This window comes from Callionymus lyra, chromosome 8, assembly GCF_982586985.1.
Source record: "Callionymus lyra chromosome 8, fCalLyr1.hap1.1, whole genome shotgun sequence".
Lineage (NCBI taxonomy): Eukaryota > Metazoa > Chordata > Actinopteri > Syngnathiformes > Callionymidae > Callionymus > Callionymus lyra.
Window position 1 is genome coordinate 27850437 of NC_141825.1, and position 21580 is coordinate 27872016.

The 21580-nt window shown below is 42.2% G+C and overlaps 1 protein-coding gene across 1 annotated transcript in view; it reads left to right on the forward strand.

The window, feature by feature from the left end:
- Positions 1-1745: 1745 nt before the first annotated feature.
- Positions 1746-21580, forward strand: part of st3gal2 (ST3 beta-galactoside alpha-2,3-sialyltransferase 2) — a 23454-nt gene continuing 3619 nt past the window's right edge. Inside the window, exons 1-8 of the mRNA XM_087798287.1 lie at positions 1746-1752; positions 4273-4988; positions 10990-11049; positions 11129-11262; positions 16477-16656; positions 18436-18481; positions 20800-20919; positions 21117-21580. The exon at positions 21117-21580 is cut by the window's right edge and continues 3619 nt beyond it. Coding sequence (XP_087654413.1) covers positions 1746-1752; positions 4273-4988; positions 10990-11049; positions 11129-11262; positions 16477-16656; positions 18436-18481; positions 20800-20919; positions 21117-21290 — 1437 coding nt within the window. The 3' untranslated portion in view covers positions 21291-21580. The remainder of the gene's footprint in view (positions 1753-4272; positions 4989-10989; positions 11050-11128; positions 11263-16476; positions 16657-18435; positions 18482-20799; positions 20920-21116) is intronic.

The following is a 21580-nucleotide window of genomic DNA, read 5'->3' on the forward strand; positions in this document are numbered from 1 at the left end:
ACCAGAGGGCGCCCTGATGTGGATAAGCCTCTTATAAGCCTTTTTTTTTGTTGAATTAGTTTATGCGGGTCTATTTTTTCGAGTCCAGAGGCTCGATGTGCCGCACAGGAAACTCCAGACTCGTTGGATTCAATGGTTAGACATGTTTCTGTTGACGTCACGACTTATACTCAATAACTTGAGTCCAACACACCCACTGAGTTGGTCTGAATCAAGCCAAACTTCTCCAACGTGAACATTGATTATGGATCAGAGTCTACTGATGGTTCCGCGCACACGGTTCAGGACCAGAGGAGAGAAATCCTTCCAGGCTGTTGCTCCTCAGCTTTGGAACGATCTTCTCTCTCTTTGCTCTTGATGGATCTACTGACTCCTTTAAGAAACATCTGTGTTTGATGATCTACTGACTCCTTCAAGAAACAATTGTGTTTGATGATCTACTGACTCCTTCAAGAAACATCTGTGTTTGATGATCTACTGACTTCTTCAAGAAACAATTGTGTTTGATGATCTACTGACTCCTTTAAGAAACATCTGTGTTTGATGATCTACTGACTCCTTCAAGAAACATCTGTGTTTGATGATCTACTGACTCCTTCAAGAAACATCTGTGTTTGATGATCTACTGACTCCTTCAAGAAACATCTGTGTTTGATGATCTACTGACTCCTTCAAGAAACATCTGTGTTTGATGATCTACTGACTCCTTCAAGAAACATCTGTGTTTGATGATCTACTGACTCCTTCAAGAAACATGTGTGTTTGATGATCTACTGACTCCTTCAAGAAACATCTGTGTTTGATGATCTACTGACTCCTTCAAGAAACATCTGTGTTTGATGATCTACTGACTCCTTCAAGAAACATCTTTGTTTGATGATCTACTGACTCCTTCAAGAAACAATTGTGTTTGATGATCTACTGACTCCTTCAAGAAACATCTGTGTTTGATGATCTACTGACTCCTTCAAGAAACATCTGTGTTTGATGATCTACTGACTCCTTCAAGAAACATCTGTGTTTGATGATGTACTGACTCCTTCAAGAAACATCTCTGTGTTTGATGATCTACTGATACCTTTAAGAAACATCTGTGTTTGATGATCTACTGACTCCTTCAAGAAACATCTGTGTTTGATGATCTACTGACTCCTTCAAGAAACATCTGTGTTTGATGATCTACTGACTCCTTCAAGAAACATCTTAAGACGTTTTTATTTGTTCAGGATTTTCCTTGATTTACTGGAACTCCTGTTGTGTTATCAGTTTTATCTTGATCTTTAAAATATATACTTTATTGAATATTGTTTTGATTGTTAAAGCGCTTTGTCTGGTCTGGAAAAGTTCTATATAAATACAAATTACTTACTTACTTACTTTAAGAGTTGGTATAACATGCAGAAAGGCCAAAAGAAACAGTAGATAAATTCAAAAATCTTAAAATAGCATCATCTACGTTTGTTATTCACAAACTCTGTAGCTTTCCTTAGGAAAAGTCATTTTAATGCCGACTTCTTTCCACTTGCATTAAATTAAATCCTCTGCTCTTGATTTAATTGGGATAACAGCGAGGGCAGGGAGGGGGGCGGCGGACGAAGGCAGGAAAAAGAGATGTAATTGGAAGTTCCCGTGTCTCCTCAAATGACTAAGGGCGGCTCAGCGTCGCTTTAATGCGGCTCCGGAGCCATAATGGTGTCAGAAGCGGCGCGGAGTTGAAATTAGAAGTTTAAATCAGCCGCGGGGAAATGCCCAGTGAGTCAGATTACCACTCTCAACCGCCTGGAGGGGAGTCTGTGCGACGACAATCTGTTTAGAGGGTCAGCAGAGGCTGTCGGATTAATGAAGCGCTTATTTAACTGTGGCCGTTATTTATCTCCTTGTCCCTGTGACTTAAATGAATGAGTGAAGGCACCAGACTGATGAAGCGTCGGTCGGACACATTTGATTTCTGTTGGATTTATTTCAAGTTATATCAGCATCAGGGTATAACGCTTGGTTTTGCAGTCGACCAATCCTGTGTCACCATCGAACAGAAAGGAAGTGGGTCCTCATTAAATGTTATCAACAAAGACTGACTCCTGTTCTGGGTCTGAGTGAGTCCTGAGTCTTTCAGGTCCAAGTGAGTTCCAACTGCTCAGACTCACTTGATATAGTCCAACAACAAGGCAGCTGCTAGGTTTGAAGTCAAGTTTATGTTTGTCTTCTTGTCAACATTATAGAATGAATGAATCAATTTGACCAAAGAGACGTGTAAAAGTCTTAGTTTTCCATCTATCATACTTGGTACCTTCAAGTGCCACTGGATGGCAAAGTCTTTGAGTTATGATGAAGATAAACTCTCGTGATATAGCTTCACATTGTTCCTGTGCCGCTTTTTATAGTGTATGTGTTTGCAGCGACGAATACATATGAGCGAAAAGAAAAAACGGTGTTCTGATCCACAGACCTCAGAGCCCGAGCTGGGGTGTAAGTCTGGATCAGATCACTGATGGAAGGTCTGACCATGAATAGATCTGAAAGTAAGAACCAGAATTTTAAAATGATCCTGAAAGAAACTGGCAGCCAGTGAAGAGTTTGAAGGAGAAATGTGAGTTCTTCTACTAGAGCGGCTCAGAAGAGTTTAGTATGAACTGCAGGCGAGACACATCCTTCTGGTTTAGACACTAAATAAACTGTTACAATAGTGTCAACGACACAAACACATGGATTATAAGATCATGTTGTGACAACATTTTTAGAAGCAAAGGTTCCAAAATCTGTGAAACTCGTCCCAAGTTAGATTCCAAAAAGGACTTTTATTGATTGAGTCTTTAAAAGTCCTTCATTTGGCAGGAGGTTGAACCAGAAAAAGATTTCAGTTTGTTTTAGAAAGATGATTTTTGAATGATTTGTCTTTGTGTTCTGATGTCAAAACCCAAATGAATGGTTTAACAAACTGAACTCAGCACTCTAAGCATCTTTACTCCAAGATTCTTCCATCTGCATCATCTTTTTGAAAACGTTACAGGACCATTGGAAGTGCTGGTGATGAAGATGACCTTGTTTTTCATGTTCATTGTTAATGTCTTGCCGGCGGATTTGCATGTTCTCTCCGATGTTGCTGCGAACAGAAACAAACCTCCCAGAGCGTCACATAGTTCCTCTGACAGGAAAGAGCTCATTTCTTCTTCTTCTCTCCTCAGGTTCGCCCGAGACCAGGAAATGATTCCACTGGAAACTGCCTGGAAGTCCCTGAACGCACACGTGTGAAGCGAGACATTTAAGGTTCTGCTGCTGCTGCTGCTGCTTCTGGTGCTTCTGGTGCTGCTGGTGCTTCTGGTGCTTCTGCTGCTGCTGGTGCTTCTGGTGCTTCTGCTGCTTCTGGTGCTGCTGCTGCTTCTGGTGCCGGAAACCAAAACAAAGTCAGCAGTTTGCCGGAGCGTCCATGTTGGTGTGAGGACAGCAGGTGTTTCCCGGCGTCGGCTTTAAGTGCCTCCACAGAACTGCTCACACCGGAGAAGATGAGAAGTGAACAGCCGTCACCTCCGTGAAGCTCATCCTCCCGTCCTGACTCAAAGACACACTCTGAAGAACACAATCACACCAGCGACACACACTCTCTCCTGGCCACAGATGCCGGCGCCGCCCGTCCTCCTCCCGCCCCCCCGAGCCAGCTGGAGGGAAGATGAGATTGTGGCTCCATCGGTTCCGTCTTAGCACCCTCGCCGAATCTGCTCCGCCGCCGCCGAGGCCTTTCTTTTGTCTTCCTCGATGAGTCATCTTTTTCTTTTCAAGCGACATCTGTCCATCTTATTAGGGCCTGAGATTTGAAGGACTCGCTTCAACTCGAGCAGCTGGACGGCGTCTCGGCGAAACCAGCGGGGAGCGAGAAGACGTGCGAGAGTATTGGTTAAAAGAGGAAAGAGTTTATCAAATCGACGGAGATGAAGGAAGAGTCTTCAGGTCAAATCTCCTCCCTCTCTCCACTCCCCCCTCTCACTCCTTCCCTCCCTCGCTCTACTGTTCTCTAGTCTGCCAGCTTTCTTTGGCGGCGGTGCGTCAGTGCAACAGAGAAAAAGAGGAGAAAATAAACGCTTGAGCCTTTTTTTCTTTTTCCGCGGATGGAAGCGAAATCAATGAGGACCTTTTTTACTCCAGATGGACGGTTGATGTGAAAAATGGAGGGAATGAAGCTTAAGAAATGGACATAAAAGGAGGCCAGAACAGAGGGAAGGGGGAAGTTTGAAGAAGGGAGGCTCACAAGGCTGGACTCGCCAGTGAATGAGAACTGAGTCCAGAGAAGCAATCAGGATCCAGAGACACTTTGTTTCTCCTCAGTTTGTGAAGGTTCTCGTCGTGGACTCTCTGTTCGACGCCGTCCACGGACTGGAGGTCGGTCCAGCAGCGAAGGCGGCGCAGAGGGAGTTCTACGGGGGACGGTGGCAGGCCAGGTGGTGGGCACATGGCCGTGGGGGGGCCGGGTCCCGTCCTCGACCCTGAACAGAGACAGACGATGGGGCTGGGGGTCATGGGGAGGGGGTCCTCTCCGGGGGGCTCCCAGACTCCTGGAGCTCAGACCCTGGCTCGGCAGAGGAGAAGCCGCCAAAGGCAGCGGCGGCGTCGAGGCGGCAGGTGGGGCTGAGAAGGCGGCGGCGAAGGGGCGATGCTCCAAGAGGGTGTGGGTCCTGCTGGGCACGCTGGCCCTCATCTTCCTCACCTCGCTCTTCTTCTCCGCCTCGCTGCGAGGCAGCGTGAGCTTCAGCTACCCCGAGCCGCCGGGCTGGGAGGAGTCCAGGCGGGTGAAGCTGGTGCCCAACTACGTGGGCGCCCACCACCACCAGACGCCCGCCGACGCCGACGCCGAGACCCAGAGGACCTGCGCCTGCCCTCGCTGCGTCGGGGACCCCGGGGTCTCCAACTGGTTCGACGAGAACTACGACGCGGACATCTCCCCGGTGTGGACCAGAGACAACATCGAGCTGTCCTCGGATGTCTACTACTGGTGGGTGGTAAGTCACGCCCTTTCTATCTATTCAAGACTTTTAAACAAAGTGTGAGGTTCTGGAGAATATTTGGGTTTCTTGAGAATAGATGAACTTCCAGAGGATGTTAAATTTGTAAGAATGTAAAGACTGGGATTATGTGAGTGTTAGAACTCGTGGAAGAACACAAAGATAACGGCAACAAACTCATCAAATAAAATAAAACAAAGGTTGTTGTTCTACAAACAAGGCGAACATTGTCTGATGCTCGATGTAGAAATAATTAAATGAACAAGTGAAGGTTTGTCCTGATACTCAAACTGTTCAAAAGAAAACTTCAGAATGTTTATTGAGCCAAAATGAAATTACAAACCAAATAAAACAAAAAAAAAAAGGTAATTCTTCGTCTTTTAGGTATTTTTAGGTCACTTGTTTTAAAACAGTTTAAAAAATGTAAATCCATATAAAATGTTTTAAACATAAATCCGTAAAATGATTTGCAAAAAAGGAAAATGGGGGCAAAAAAGAATATTATGTCAAAATGACAAGAGAGAGCATTTGATCCTTTCTGGAACTCCTGTGTTTTTCTCAGTCTTATCTCGACCTTTAACCTTTAACCACGTCAGCATGTGACCCGTTGGTTTACGGGTCGCAGGAGTCAACAGTCAGAGATGAGTTCTACTCAGAAACGTCACAAATCTTCATCCTCCTCATCCCTCCTTGTGCTCGAGCCAAACCGAGCTCCAGCACAACATGTGCTGCTGTGTCGTGAGCTCGGAGACATGAAGATTTCAGCGGCTGAAGGAAAGGGAATTAATTTCCCGAGCAGGGCTCGGTTCTCCGGCCCAGTGTCGCTCCGGTGCCGACCGGCTCCGGCGAGAAAACTGAAAACACAGTTGAGCTGCTGCCAGTTGATGAGGTCGGCCTGCAACAGGGTGGAGTCCATGAGAGGAAATGAAGGAGCATAGAAAGTAGTTTGTCTTGAATTACTCGCATGTTTTGGAAGAAGAGGATAGTAGGTCAGAGGTGAACCAACATTTGTCGTTTCTGACTTAAACTACACTTTTCTTTCCACTGCGTCAGCATTTGGAAATTTAGTTTGTGGCAAAGTTGAGCAAGGTTTTAAAATAAAATGGAAAAAGAATGTCATAAAGTTGCTTTCTTTTATGTCTTATTGTTAAATATGTCATTAAATGCATATTTGAAATTAATCTCATTTTATATATATATTTGAAAGGTTTATATATATATATTATATATATATATATATATATATATATATCTATACATAGATATAGATATATATCTATATATATATAGATATATATATACAAAAGATCTAAAATTTAAAAAAGTCTTCTTAAAGTTTCTCTCTCAGACTTGCCTCTGAAATGATATTCTACAGAGGAACACATATGTGTACAAAGTCAAATGGTAATAAATGAAAATCAAAAATGGTTTATGATTAAATAGTTAAGATGGAACAGATTCAGTAAATTGAAAAAATATTAAAGATTTCCTACTTTCACAGTGAAATCACACGAAACAACAAACTATAAAGCTGCAGCTCAGTAGATGTGTGTGTGATGTTGACTTTGTATCACCTGCTCTAATGATATGGGGATCATAAATAAATAAGCTAAATATCCTTCCTTTATATGTATTATTAAATTCACATTTAAATAAAAAACAATGTGTACATTTGAAATTGAAAAAAGAACAGCTAGAGCTTAGACCACAGAGTTAGTTAGTTAGTTAGACTATAATTACTTAATGTTAAATAAAACCTTTATTCACACCTCAAAGATCTTTCTATGCATCTTTAGTTAGAAGTTAACGTGTGAAACATATTGCAGGATCTGACAGTTGTGCAGGTCAATGATACGAGACAGACGTGTGAGGCAGGAGTCCAGTGGTCAAGGTTTGAGGAGAGGAAGATAGAAAACAAGCAGATGTTTGATAATCTTCCCGTGAGAGGAGGAGGAGCAGGAAGAGGAGGATAAGAAGGAGAGAAAGAGGAGGAGGAGGAGGAGGAGGAAGAGGAGGAGGAGCAGGAGGAGGAGGATAAGAAGAAGAGAAGGAGGAAGAGGAGGAGGAGGAGGAAGAAGAAGAAGAGGAGGAGGAGCAGGAGGAGGAGGATAAGAAGAAGAGAAGGAGGAAGAGGAGGAGGAGGAGGAAGAAGAAGAGGAGGAGGAGGGAGAAGAAGAGATGAAGAGGAGGAGGAGGATAAGAAGAAGAGAAGGAGGAAGAAGAAGAGGAGGAGGAAGAGGAGGAGGAGGAGGAAGAAGAAGAGGAGGAGGAGGAAGAAGAAGAGATGAAGAGGAGGAGGAGGATAAGAAGAAGAGAAGGAGGAAGAAGAAGAGGAGGAGGAAGAAGAAGAAGAGGAGGAGGAGGAGGAAGAAGAAGAGGAGGAGGAGGAGGGCGATATTAAGAAGAGGATGATTACCTAAGACACTGACAGGTGGGAAGAAGTGCGAATATCATGAGAAGAGAGTCGATCAGAAATTTGAAAGACTTAGAGGGACGACGACAGATATGATATAATTACATATGAATTAATTACATGAGATGAATTTCCCTATTTTTTACCTTTTTCTCATTTGATTTTTACATCATCAACTCTGTTGTCGACCTATTTTCTCTCGATAACGTGGTAGGATTTGAAATGAACACACTTTCCTTCTCTCTACTGAACATTGCCTCTTTCTTTGTATACTTTTCATACCGTAGAACTACTTTTGTTTGTGACTCTTTACTTTCTTAAATGTCAATAATTGATACGAAGCTTGTGTAAAACGGTTTATCAAGAGAACAGTCACAGTTTTCTGCTTCTAGACTCAGTTCAGACTAGAGTTCTCGTGACTGAAACAGACCTTTGTGAAGCTCCAGTCGTTTTAAATGAGTTTAAATTAATTTCAAATCAGACCTGCAGGTTCATAAAGAACAGGAGACATTTTAAGAATCTGGATTATATCCTGTATGTGTTTAATGTTAAATCATCTTGGAGGAGGAGGAGGTTAAAAAGACGATGATTCCTAAGACACTGACAGGTGGGAAGAAGTGAGAATATCAGGAGTCATCAGAAATTCAATCAGAAATATGAAAGACCACAGGCCTGTTCTGGACCAAGAAGAAGCTTTGAAAAGGGAGGATGATACTAAGAGTGTAGGAAGAAAGGAGGACCGTGGTCGTGTCTGGACTCGAGCTTCAATGTGTGTTTGAGCAGCGACTCAACTCAGGACTGACATAACATCGTCTTTTTCTAATTCAAAGTACAGAGTTTGTGAAGATTCCAGCGAGAAAGAAAAGAACAAAAGCCTTCTTGTCTAAATTGTGTGAGAACTCGGGGTCTTGGCTCCGACAGGGGTTTAAGTGATGTCATCTGTTGTCCGTGAGGCCTTTAAGAAACAGTGTCGTGTTATAGAGAAAATAAACACTATGGGACTGAAAATGATAGGATTGCTTTTATAACTAAATTACATGTTTATAGCACTAATGGCTACATCAGCCAAAATTACTATTTTTGCTATAGAAGTCTGACTTTCTATATGTGGTGAAATTGTTCAACTTCTTGGTAAGAAATGACAGCCGACGGTTAAACATGCGCTTATTATTCCCAACACTTTTCCTACTTATATATATTTTGGTTTAACCTTATAACCTTATTTTCTTAGACATTTTACCCACTTTGTCCTTATGCTCTGAAAGAAGTTACTGAGACGACAAAGAAGTATTTCTATTTAAAGTACATTTTGACACATTTAAAACTAAATATCTTGACTCAAAAATCGTGATTCCTGAATGTAGCCATTAGCATGACAATGCTTTCTCCCTCAAAGAAAACCTAGATGTCCCCGAACCTTGTGTCCTCGTATATAATGGATGAACCAGACTGAGTAACAAACTGTTGTCTGTGAACATCCATCTGGAGCTATAGTGGTCCAGACTCCACTGAGCTGAATCACACATTTATAAACAAGGTGGAAGTGGCTCCTTCTAAGTAGGTCTGAATCCAAAGCCCTGTTCCCTCTAGAAGGCCCTTTAGAAGAAGATTAAAACGAGGTGCGGAAACATCAAGGGAAGCCGAGCCGCTGATGAATTCAGAAACACAAACTGGTGCATCGAGCGTTTAATTCCGACGCCGTCGAGAAAGAAACAGGAGGATGAAGAGCAGAAGAGGAAGAAGAGCAGAAGAGGAAGAAGAGCGGAAGAGGATGAAGAGCAGAAGAGGATGAAGAGCAGAAGAGGATGAAGAGCAGGAAGATGATGAAGAGCAGAAGAGGATGAAGAGCAGAAGAGGAAGAAGAGCAGAAGAGGAAGAAGAGCGGAAGAGGATGAAGAGCAGAAGAGGATGAAGAGCAGAAGAGGATGAAGAGCAGAAGATGATGAAGAGCGGAAGAGGATGAAGAGCAGGAAGAGGATGAAGAGCAGAAGAGGATGAAGAGCAGAAGAGGATGAAGAGCAGAAGAGGATGAAGAGCAGGAAGAGGATGAAGAGCAGAAGAGGATGAAGAGCAGAAGAGGATGAAGAGCATAAGAGGATGAAGAGCAGGAAGAGAATCCAAATCATGAAACGGGCAATAAAACAGATTTATCTGCGTCTGATCGTCGCGTCTTTGTGGAGCGCCGGCGCTTCCCGGAGAAGGAGGGATGAAAGAAGACAGGAGGAAAACAAAGAGGCAGCGAGGGAAATGAAAGAGAAGGAATTAGACTGGAGCACAAGGAGAGCTGTGGAACCAGAACCAGATCTGTGTCAGGAACCAAGAATCAGGGACGCTTTGGTGGAAAACAAGTGCTGACAGAGAAGTGACAGAAGACGGGAAGAAAGAGAGGAATCAGCCTCGTCTCTCGTTGAGATCACTGGTCGTTTGTTGAGAGCTTTGCTTATTTAGCATCAATTGTTGACAGAAGATAAGAAGTATATCTGTGGCTCGACTGGAGAGTTGCTGCTTCTGAAGGAACGAGGCTGAGGTCGAGCCACAGAATCAAAGTTTAGTTAAATATCTTTCATACAATTACCGTCTTATTATGTTTGGCTTGTGTTTCTGTTGTCGGTAATTATTGAAGAATCAATAATGTGATTAGTTTACAAGAGGAATATCATTTCAGAATCATTTACCACAGAGGAGTTTGTAGTGATGTCAGAGTTTCTCATCCATAGAAATAAATATAAAGTTATTTTAAGTGTGAACCCAGATCATATATACCTTCTAGTATGTTGGTGACCCCACTGTACTATCTTACCTCTATCTTATCTATTCAACTAGACTGTACCTCCATCTAGAAACCTATAGCGCATGTATAACATTACAATATATGATATAATTACATATGAATTACATAAGACTTGACTTGCATGAGATGAATTTCCCTAATTTTTACCTTTTTCTCATTTGATTTTTACATCATCTATATTTTTCAGCTGTTTTTTTTACCCAATAAAACTACCATCATTTGTTAACATTTTACTTCTCAATATATAAAACCCAAAATGTCACTTTTTAAAATCAACTCTGTTTTCGACCTATTTTCTCTCGATAACGTGGTAGGATTTGAAATGAACACACTTTCCCTCTCTTTATCCATCATATCCTTTCTTTGCATACTTTTCATACCGTAGAACTACTTTTGTTTGTGACTCTTTACTTTCTTAAATGTCAATAATCGATACGACGCTCGTGTTAAACAGTTTATCAACAGTTTTCTGCTTCTAGACTCAGTTCACACTAGAGTTCTCAGGTCTGGACGAGCCTTTGAAGCTCCAGTCGTTTTAAATGTCAAATCCGATCAGACCCGCAGGTTTAATGTTAAATCATCGTCTCAAAGTGTTAAATGTGAGTCAATGAGAGACAGTTTCAAACACAGGACTGAGGCAGCATTGACCAGACCAGTAGTTTCCTTCATCTTGGATCATTGATCAAAATAGCTTTTTAGTTGAACATTTAGAGACGGTTTTATTTATGAATGAAGCTGCGACGGATGGTCTTGTGTTCACACATGTGAGCCTCCTTCTCTCTCTGTGCCTGCAGATGCTGCAGCCTCAGTTCAAGCCTCACAGCATCCAGCAGGTGCTGCTCAGGCTGTTCCAGGTAACGTTCGTCCTCGTCTTCACTTCCGTTCATAGATGGCTAACGCTAACTCAGGACACTAACTCTCTCTCTGTTCCAGGTGATTCCAGGTAGGTCTCCGTACGGGTCCTGGGACCCGGGTCGCTGCCTGCGCTGTGCTGTGGTGGGAAACTCCGGGAACCTGCGCGGCGCCGGATATGGAGCGACCATCGACGGACACAATTACATCATGAGGTGAAGACTCACTCATGGTTCATGTTCGTGGAGGCTTCAGTGAGAGATGATCAAGTGGATCCTGTGTTGTTCTCAGTGTTATCTTGACCTTTAAAGTATATACTTTATTGAATATTGTTTTAATTTTTAAACGCTTTGTGACCCTGGTCTGGAAAAGTACTACCGTATTTTCTGGACTATAAATCGCAGTTTTCTTCATAGTTTGTCCGGGGGTGAGATTATACTCTGGAGCGACTTATGTGTGAAATTATTACCACATTATTAGCGGTATATCATTTTCACATGTTATTTTGACACTAAACCACCAGAGGGCGCTCTAGGCCTGTGTTGATCATTTCCACGTAGAAGAGGAAGCATCTTCTACCTCCGGAGTTAGTTAGTTGTTTAAAAGTGACACGAGGATGAAGAGTTATTTGGAGTTACACGGATGGTTTGGTAAACTAGTTAGTTATTGATGCTATAGTTCTCTGAATAACTCTTCATATGTTATGTTAACATACCAGGTTCTCACTTCATGTAACGTAACATTATTCTGTTGTTGCCTCTAGTTTTATTTTAACTTGTCTTTCAAGATCACATGTCTGTTCTTGGATTTTATCAAATCAATTTCCCCCAAAAATGCGACTTATACTCCAGTGCGACTTATATATGTTTTTTCTTATTATTATGCATTTTATGTCTGGAGCGACTTGTGCTCCGGAGACACTTATAGTCCGGAAAATACGGTATATAAATATTACTTACTTACTGACAAGTGATGGATGGAGAAACAACGTGGAGAGAAACTTCAGGAGTGATGGATGTTTGAATAAATGATGGATGGATGAGTCAATATATACAGTTTATCAAGATGAGCTCAAGTCAACAAACCTCAAGGATGTGCATCAAAGAAGTGAATGTTCTTCACACCAGATGGAGTTTAAAGTCGTGAACTTCTTCACAAAAAACCTCTGATACATTGATCACGAGAACTGAGGCAAGACATGTTTTTCAGAGAGTTGTCTTGATAGGAGTTTAAAAAAAACCTGACACAGTCCATTACATGCTGGGATGTTGAGAAATCAAGTTATAAAAATAACAAAAGACTTTTGAATTTCAACTGTGATTTACTGTGAGTTGTTATGTAGACGACTGGCCTCCATGTGAACAAGACTCGACGTCCAGTCACGCTGCAGTACTCTGTTCAAATATTCATTGTTATTATCATTTTCTTCTCATTCTTCTCCTGCAAACCAAGTCTTTCCTTCAAGTTCCTTCAGTGTCACTCGTAGATGTGTCAGTACATGTGTCAGTAGATGTTTCAGTAGATGTGTCAGTACATGTGTCAGTAGATGTTTCAGTAGATGTGTCAGTAGATGTATCAGTAGATGTGTCAGTAGATGTGTCAGTAGATGTGTCAGTACATGTGTCAGTAGATGTGTCAGTAGATGTGTCAGTAGATGTATCAGTAGATGTATCAGTAGATGTGTCAGTACATGTGTCAGTAGATGTATCAGTAGATGTGTCAGTAGATGTTTCAGTAGATGTTTCAGTAGATGTATCAGTAGATGTGTCAGTAGATGTATCAGTAGATGTGTCAGTAGATGTGTCAGTAGATGTGTCAGTAGATGTATCAGTAGATGTGTCAGTAGATGTATCAGTAGATGTGTCAGTACATGTGTCAGTAGATGTGTCAGTAGATGTGTCAGTAGATGTATCAGTAGATGTGTCAGTAGATGTGTCAGTAGATGTGTCAGTAGATGTGTCAGTAGATGTGTCAGTAGATGTGTCAGTAGATGTATCAGTAGATGTGTCAGTAGATGTGTCAGTAGATGTGTCAGTAGATGTGTCAGTAGATGTGTCAGTAGATGTGTCAGTAGATGTGTCAGTAGATGTATCAGTAGATGTTTCAGTAGATGTATCAGTAGATGTGTCAGTAGATGTATCAGTAGATGTGTCAGTAGATGTGTCAGTAGATGTGTCAGTAGATGTATCAGTAGATGTGTCAGTACATGTGTCAGTAGATGTGTCAGTAGATGTGTCAGTAGATGTATCAGTAGATGTATCAGTAGATGTGTCAGTACATGTGTCAGTAGATGTATCAGTAGATGTGTCAGTAGATGTTTCAGTAGATGTTTCAGTAGATGTATCAGTAGATGTGTCAGTAGGTGTATCAGTAGATGTGTCAGTAGATGTGTCAGTAGATGTGTCAGTAGATGTATCAGTAGATGTGTCAGTAGATGTATCAGTAGATGTGTCAGTACATGTGTCAGTAGATGTGTCAGTAGATGTGTCAGTAGATGTGTCAGTAGATGTATCAGTAGATGTGTCAGTAGATGTGTCAGCAGATGTGTCAGTAGATGTATCAGTAGATGTGTCAGTAGATGTGTCAGTAGATGTGTCAGTAGATGTGTCAGTAGATGTATCAGTAGATGTATCAGTAGATGTGTCAGTAGATGTGTCAGTAGATGTGTCAGTAGATGTGTCAGTAGATGTGTCAGTAGATGTATCAGTAGATGTTTCAGTAGATGTATCAGTAGATGTGTCAGTAGATGTATCAGTAGATGTGTCAGTAGATGTGTCAGTAGATGTGTCAGTAGATGTGTCAGTAGATGTATCAGTAGATGTGTCAGTAGATGTGTCAGTAGATGTGTCAGTAGATGTATCAGTAGATGTGTCAGTAGATGTGTCAGTAGATGTATCAGTAGATGTGTCAGTAGATGTATCAGTAGATGTGTCAGTAGATGTGTCAGTAGATGTGTCAGTAGATGTGTCAGTAGATGTATCAGTAGATGTGTCAGTAGATGTGTCAGTAGATGGACACAGTTGTTTTCAAGCCACTCTGGTTCCATCACAACCTCTGCCACGGAAGCTCATCAGGTCCTAATGGGATCGAGCGTTAAAGCTTCCCTTGATCCGCCAACTCTGTTGCTCCTCTTGAACCCGGTCTGGTTATGTGAGAGTCTACGGTTCCAGACCGACTGTCCAGGTGCTGACCTCGACTCTCCAGGTGACCTCACTGACCCGTCCAACTGACCTGCGACAGACCTGAGGTGTCAGCAGGTGGTGAATCGGACGAGTCTGCATCGAGGCTTTGCAGAAACACAACAAACCTCAGATAAAACGGTTGTTACTCTCATTAAATTCTGTTCCAGGGAAAGACAGAAGTTCCTTTGACGTCTGTTTTTCTGTTTACTGTGCGTCTGACTCGTCGATCTTTGTCCAAACAAAGTTCTTTTGAACAGTGAAGCCAGTTGCTAACAACACACCTCTGTTCACAGCTGTGCCACTATTTATTTGTGTCTTCACACTGAGCGTTGTTGTGCTCGATTAAATCGTCAGTATCTAGAACGAACTTCAGGCTTGTAATGGATATCAATATATATATATATACTGTATATATGCGTGTATCCTTTTGAAATTAATGTTAATTTTAGTTCTAGCGTTTAGCTTAGCATTTAGCATAGCTTGAGAGTAAACAAATTGAAATTAGCGTGTCAGTCAATGATGTATTTATCTGAGTTTGTTAGTGTGTTTGTTTGTTTTAATCACAAACAATATGAGTTTAATTATTGAAGCTGTCGAGTTCATTCCATGTGTGAAGTCGTGTCAAATAAGATCCTGAAGTCGTCTCTGTCCTTTACTAGCCTTTCTTTCTCACTATTTATCTTTCGTCTTTCTTTTACAAACTTCCTGTATAGATTTTTTACTCTACCTTCAAAGTAAAAATAGCACATATTCCAAATACCACACCTCGTTTCTTCACTTCATTCTCTGTGCCTTTGAATAATTCAATAACTTTGCTTGTTCGAACAAGACGTGGACTTTAAATTATGCCGAGGACCGTCTGCTGTATAATGTCGTCTGACAGTCCTGACAGTAGAACGACTGCATCGTCCTCTCAGCGGAGGAGGTTTTTGAGATGTTTTCAGGCAACAAAACCTCGTCTGCTATCTCTTAAATTGTGTCTTGGAGAAGGTGGTGTCTGAGCAGCTGTTCCTGGATCAGAGCGACATCCATGAGAAGTTTCAGTCTGGCTTCAGTAAACATCTACGGAGACAGTTTTACTGAAGGTGTCCAGTGACATCATGATGTTCTGGTTCTCTTGGATCTGTCCTCAGCCTTTGACACAGTTGAACCAGATCCTGCTGAGAAGACTGAGGGGTGAAGACTGTCTGGGTCTGTGTTAGAATGGTTCTCATCTTACCTTTCTGGGCGCAGTTTTAGTGTATCTGTCAATCAAATTAGGTCTGAATCGGCAGATCTGTTGTGTGGAGTCCCTCAAGGTTCTGTTCTGGGTCCTTTATTGTTTTTGCTGTACTTGATTCCCCTCGGTAAATTCATTCAGAGATTTCCTGATGTTTCTTATCAAATGTTTGCTGAGGACATCCAGCTCTACTGCTCTGTTGACCCAACTGAGCCCCAGAGGCTGAACTTAGTCAATTGTTGCTAGAAATCAAACAATGAGTGAAAACACTTTGAAGCTAAATGTGGACAAAACTGAAACTCTGGTGATTGTTGATGATAAGATTCCAGGGTTGAGTCAGTACTTGAGTGACTTATGTCAGTCTGTCAAACTGAGCCTGAGAAACCTGGGTGCTGTATTTGATAAAGACATGTCTCTTGTTCAACACTGAAGAAAACTGACCAGAAACTGTTTCCTTCAACTGAGAAAAATCTCTAAACTTAGGAAAATGTTGTCGGAACATGATCTGGATCTTATAATCCATGTGTTTGTTTCTTCTCGTCTGGACTATTGTAACAGTTTGTTTTCATGTCTAAACCAGAAGGATCGTCTCGCCTGCAGTTCATACTAAACTCTGCAGCCAGAATTCTGAGCCGCTCTAGTAGAAGAACTCACATTTCTCCTTCAAACTCTTCACTGGCTGCTCTAGTAGAAGAACTCACATTTCTCCTTCAAACTCTTCACTGGCTGCTCTAGTAGAAGAACTCACATTTCTCCTTCAAACTCTTCACTGGCTGCCAGTTTCTTTCAGGATCATTTTAAAATTCTGGTTCTTACTTTCAGATCTATTCATGGTCAGACCTTCCATCAGTGATCTGATCCAGACTTACACCCCAGCTCGGGCTCTGAGGTCTGTGGATCAGAATCTACTGATGGTTCCTGAACTTCCAGACCAGAGGAGAGAAATCCTTGTATTTACCAAGATACCGAGGACTACAGAGTTCTAAAGTGACATGTCAGGAGGATCTAATCCAGCTCCTCCTCCACAGGATCAACTTGGCCCCCACAGTGGGCTACGAGGAAGACGCCGGCAGCCACACCACACATCACTTCATGTACCCCGAGAGCGCCAAGAACCTGGCGGCCAACGTCAGCTTCGTGCTGGTTCCCTTCAAGACTCTGGACCTGGTGTGGATCACCAGTGCGCTGTCGACCGGACAGATCCGATTGTGAGTCGCACGACGAAGTAACGACGAAGTAACGACGATGTAACGACGATATATTGACGATGTAATGACGATGTAATGACGATGTAACGACGAAGTAATGACGATATAATGACGATATAATGACGATGTAATGACGATGTAACGACGAAGTAATGACGATATAATGACGATATAATGACGATATAATGACGATATAATGACGATGTAATGACGATGTAATGACGATATAATGACGAAGTAATGACGATGTAACGACGATATAATGACGATATAATGACGATGTAATGACGATGTATTGACGATGTAACGACGATATAACGACGATATAATGACGATATAATGACGATGTAATGACGAAGTAATGACGATATAATGACGATGTAATGACGATATAATGACGATGTAACGACGATGTAATGACGATGTAATGACGATGTAATGACGATATAATGACGATGTAATGACGATATAATGACGATATAATGACGATGTAATGACGATATAATGACGATGTAATGACGATATAATGACGATGTAACGACGATATAATGACGATATAATGACGATATAATGACGATGTAATGACGATGTAATGACGATGTAATGACGATATAATGACGATATAATGACGATATAATGACGAAGTAATGACGATGTAACGACGATGTAATGACGATATAATGACGATATAATGACGATGTAATGACGATGTAATGACGATATAATGACGATATAATGACGAAGTAATGACGATGTAACGACGATATAACGACGATATAATGACGATATAACGACGATGTAACGATGATATAATGACGATATAACGACGATATAATGACGATGTAATGACGATATAACGACGATGTAACGACGATATAATGACGAAGTAATGACGATATAACGACGATGTAACGACGATATAATGACGATGTAATGACGATATAACGACGATGTAACGACGATATAATGACGATGTAATGACGATATAATGAAGATATAATGACGATATAATGACGATGTAATGACGATATAACGACGATGTAACGACGATATAAAGACGATGTAATGACGATATAATGACGATATAATGAAGATATAATGACGATGTAACGACGATGTAATGACGATGTAATGACGATGTAATGACGATGTAATGACGATATAATGAAGATATAATGACGATGTAACGACGATGTAACGACGATGTAACGACGATGTAACGACGATGTAACGACGATATAATGACGATGTAACGACGATGTAATGACGATGTAATGACGATATAATGACGATGTAATGACGATATAATGACGATATAATGACGATATAATGACGATGTAATGACGATGTAATGACGATATAATGATGATGTAATGACGATATAACGACGATGTAACGACGATATAATGACGATGTAATGACGATGTAATGACGATATAATGACGATATAATGACGATGTAACGACGATGTAACGACGATATAAAGACGATGTAATGACGATATAATGACGATATAATGACGATATAATGACGATATAATGACGATATAATGACGATGTAATGACAATGTAACGACGATGTAACGACGAAGTAATGACGATGTAATGACGATGTAATGACGATATAATGAAGATGTAATGACGATGTAATGACGATATAATGACGATGTAATGACGATGTAACGACGATATAATGACGATATAATGACGATATAATGACGATGTAACGACGATGTAACGACGATATAATGATCAAGTGTTTCCTCACCTTCTCTTCCAGCACCTACGCACCTGTGAAGCAGTTCCTGAGAGTCGACAAAGACAAGGTGAGTGTGTGTCTCAACAAGTCAACACCAGCCATGAACACACTCACTCTGACCCGAGGTTGGCACAATTATTCCATTGTTGACGGAGGATTACAGGTGGATTAGAATATTGTTTGAATAATCTTGTGTTTACGCCGTAATCCTCGGAGTCAACTGGCTCTAATCCACAATATGAGGTTTTAGGTAAATAAATATCTTCACTTTCTGGTCCCTGAGCCAAGAAAAGTTTAGATGTGTTTACTGCAGTGTTTGGTGGCAGCAGAAGAAATGACGATGATGTCATCAAATTAAACGCCTCACAGCAGGACGGTTGCTGGTTCACATCCAGGTCGAGTCAACTCGTGACCTTTCTGTGTGTAGTTAGTATGTTCTCCCCGTGTTGTGTGGGTTTACTCCGGACACTCCGGTTTCCTCCCACAGTCCAAAAACATAAAGAGGTTGATTGAGAACTTTGGGAAATTGTCCATAGATATGAGTGTGTGTGTGGATGGTTGTTTGTCCTTGTGTGTCCTGAGACAGACCTGCATCCTGTCCAGGGTGTCCCCTGCCTCTCGCCTGAAGAAGCTGTAAAAGGCTGCAGTCAGCCCATGACACCCATAAGGGAATAAGCAGTAGAAAATGAATGATAAATGGGTTTCGATATTGCACTGGGAGCTGACCTCATGTTCACCTCATGTTGAGCAGTGTCTTTTGTGTCCTCAGTGTCTTCAGTGTCTTCAGTGTCCTCAGTGTCTTCTGTGTCTTCAGTGTCTTCAGTGTCCTCAGTGTCCTCAGTGTCTTCTGTGTCCTCAGTGTCTTCTGTGTCTTCAGTGTCTTCAGTGTCTTCTGTGTCCTCAGTGTCTTCTGTGTCTTCAGTGTCTTCAGTGTCTTCTGTGTCTTCAGTGTCTTCAGTGTCCTCAGTGTCTTCAGTGTCCTCAGTGTCTTCAGTGTCCTCAGTGTCTTCAGTGTCTTCAGTGTCCTCAGTGTCCTCAGTGTCTTCAGTGTCCTCAGTGTCTTCAGTGTCCTCAGTGTCTTCAGTGTCCTCAGTGTCTTCTGTGTCTTCAGTGTCCTCAGTGTCTTCAGTGTCTTCAGTGTCTTCAGTGTCTTCAGTGTCCTCAGTGTCTTCAGTGTCTTCAGTGTCCTCAGTGTCTTCAGTGTCCTCAGTGTCTTCAGTGTCTTCAGTGTCCTCAGTGTCCTCAGTGTCCTCAGTGTCTTCAGTGTCCTCAGTGTCTTCAGTGCCTTCAGTGTCCTCAGTGTCTTCAGTGTCCTCAGTGTCTTCAGTGTCTTCAGTGTCCTCAGTGTCTTCAGTGTCCTCAGTGTCTTCAGTGTCTTCAGTGTCCTCAGTGTCCTCAGTGTCCTCAGTGTCTTCAGTGTCTTCTGTGTCTTCAGTGTCTTCAGTGTCCTCAGTGTCTTCAGTGTCTTCTGTGTCTTCAGTGTCTTCAGTGTCCTCAGTGTCCTCAGTGTCTTCAGTGTCTTCAGTGTCTTCTGTGTCTTCAGTGTCTTCAGTGTCTTCAGTGTCCTCAGTGTCCTCAGTGTCTTCAGTGTCTTCAGTGTCTTCAGTGTCTTTTGTGTCTTCAGTGTCTTCAGTGTCTTCAGTGTCCTCAGTGTCTTCTGTGTCTTCAGTGTCCTCAGTGTCTTCAGTGTCCTCAGTGTCCTCAGTGTCTTCAGTGTCTTCAGTGTCTTCAGTGTCTTTTGTGTCTTCAGTGTCTTCTGTGTCTTCAGTGTCTTCAGTGTCTTCAGTGTCTTCTGTGTCTTCAGTGTCTTCAGTGTCCTCAGTGTCTTCAGTGTCTTCAGTGTCTTCTGTGTCTTCAGTGTCTTCTGTGTCTTCAGTGTCTTCAGTGTCTTCTGTGTCTTCAGTGTCTTCAGTGTCCTCAGTGTCTTCAGTGTCCTCAGTGTCTTCAGTGTCCTCAGTGTCTTCAGTGTCTTCAGTGTCCTCAGTGTCCTCAGTGTCCTGGACCCCCTTAACTCATATAATCTAATAACAACTTAATGTCAACTGAGTCCTTTAGAATTCCCTTAAGAATGTTTACATGTATTTTCCGCGACGAGTTCATTTAGATTGTGGTCCTTCTGATCGTCTCACGTAACCACCGTATTATCACCGGGTCTCCTCAACACATTCATCTCGACATCTTCCTCCTTGAACTTCAACACTCGGGTTTCTATCATAAATCAGCTGTGATGCATGTTCTTGGTGGAAGATCCTCATGATTCCAACGTATTCTTTCTCTCTTTATTCTTTTTGCATTCGTTTGTTTTCTTGACTCTCAGTAGATCTTGTTTGGCTGAAGAAGGCACCAGTGCAGGTTCTTAAACTGTTTGTCTCCTTCCATGTCAAGGTCCAGATCTTCAACCCGGCTTTCTTCAAATACATCCACGACCACTGGACCAGACATCACGGCCGGTACCCGTCTACGGGGATGCTGGTCCTGTTCTTCGCCCTGCATGTCTGCGACGAGGTCTGTTGGTCCCGATGATGATGAAGATGATGAAGATGATGAAGAGGATGAAGATGATGAAGAGGATGAAGATGATGAAGATGATGAAGATGATGAAGATGATGAAGATGATGAAGATGATGAAGATGATGAAGATGATGAAGATGATGAAGTGTCTCTGATGAAGCGTCGCTGACTCGCATGTCTTCTCCTTCCAGGTCAACGTGTTCGGGTTCGGGGCGGACGGTCGAGGAAACTGGCACCACTACTGGGAGCAGAACCGCTACTCTGGGGAGTTCAGGAAGACCGGGGTCCACGACGCCGACTACGAAGCTCAGATCATCCAACGTTTGGCTAAATCTGGGAAGATAACGGTCCATCCAGGGAAGTAGTCTCCAGGAACGCTGAGGAACCGTATTTACTGAGGCGTGATCTGGAGGAACCAGGATCTCTGGGGTCTGATCAGATTAAAAACAATGACGTGTTGATGGTTGAAGCCACGATACGTCGAACAAACACTGGCTTGATATGAGATCATGATGCAGAAAAACGACGAGAAGGTTTGAGAGAAAATCCTGGATCTGTTCCGTGAAGATGATCGAGGACCTGGATCTACAAGTGGACTAATCCCATCTGGACTGAGCTTGGATCCTGGACTGAGTATCATTTAAAACTCCTTGTG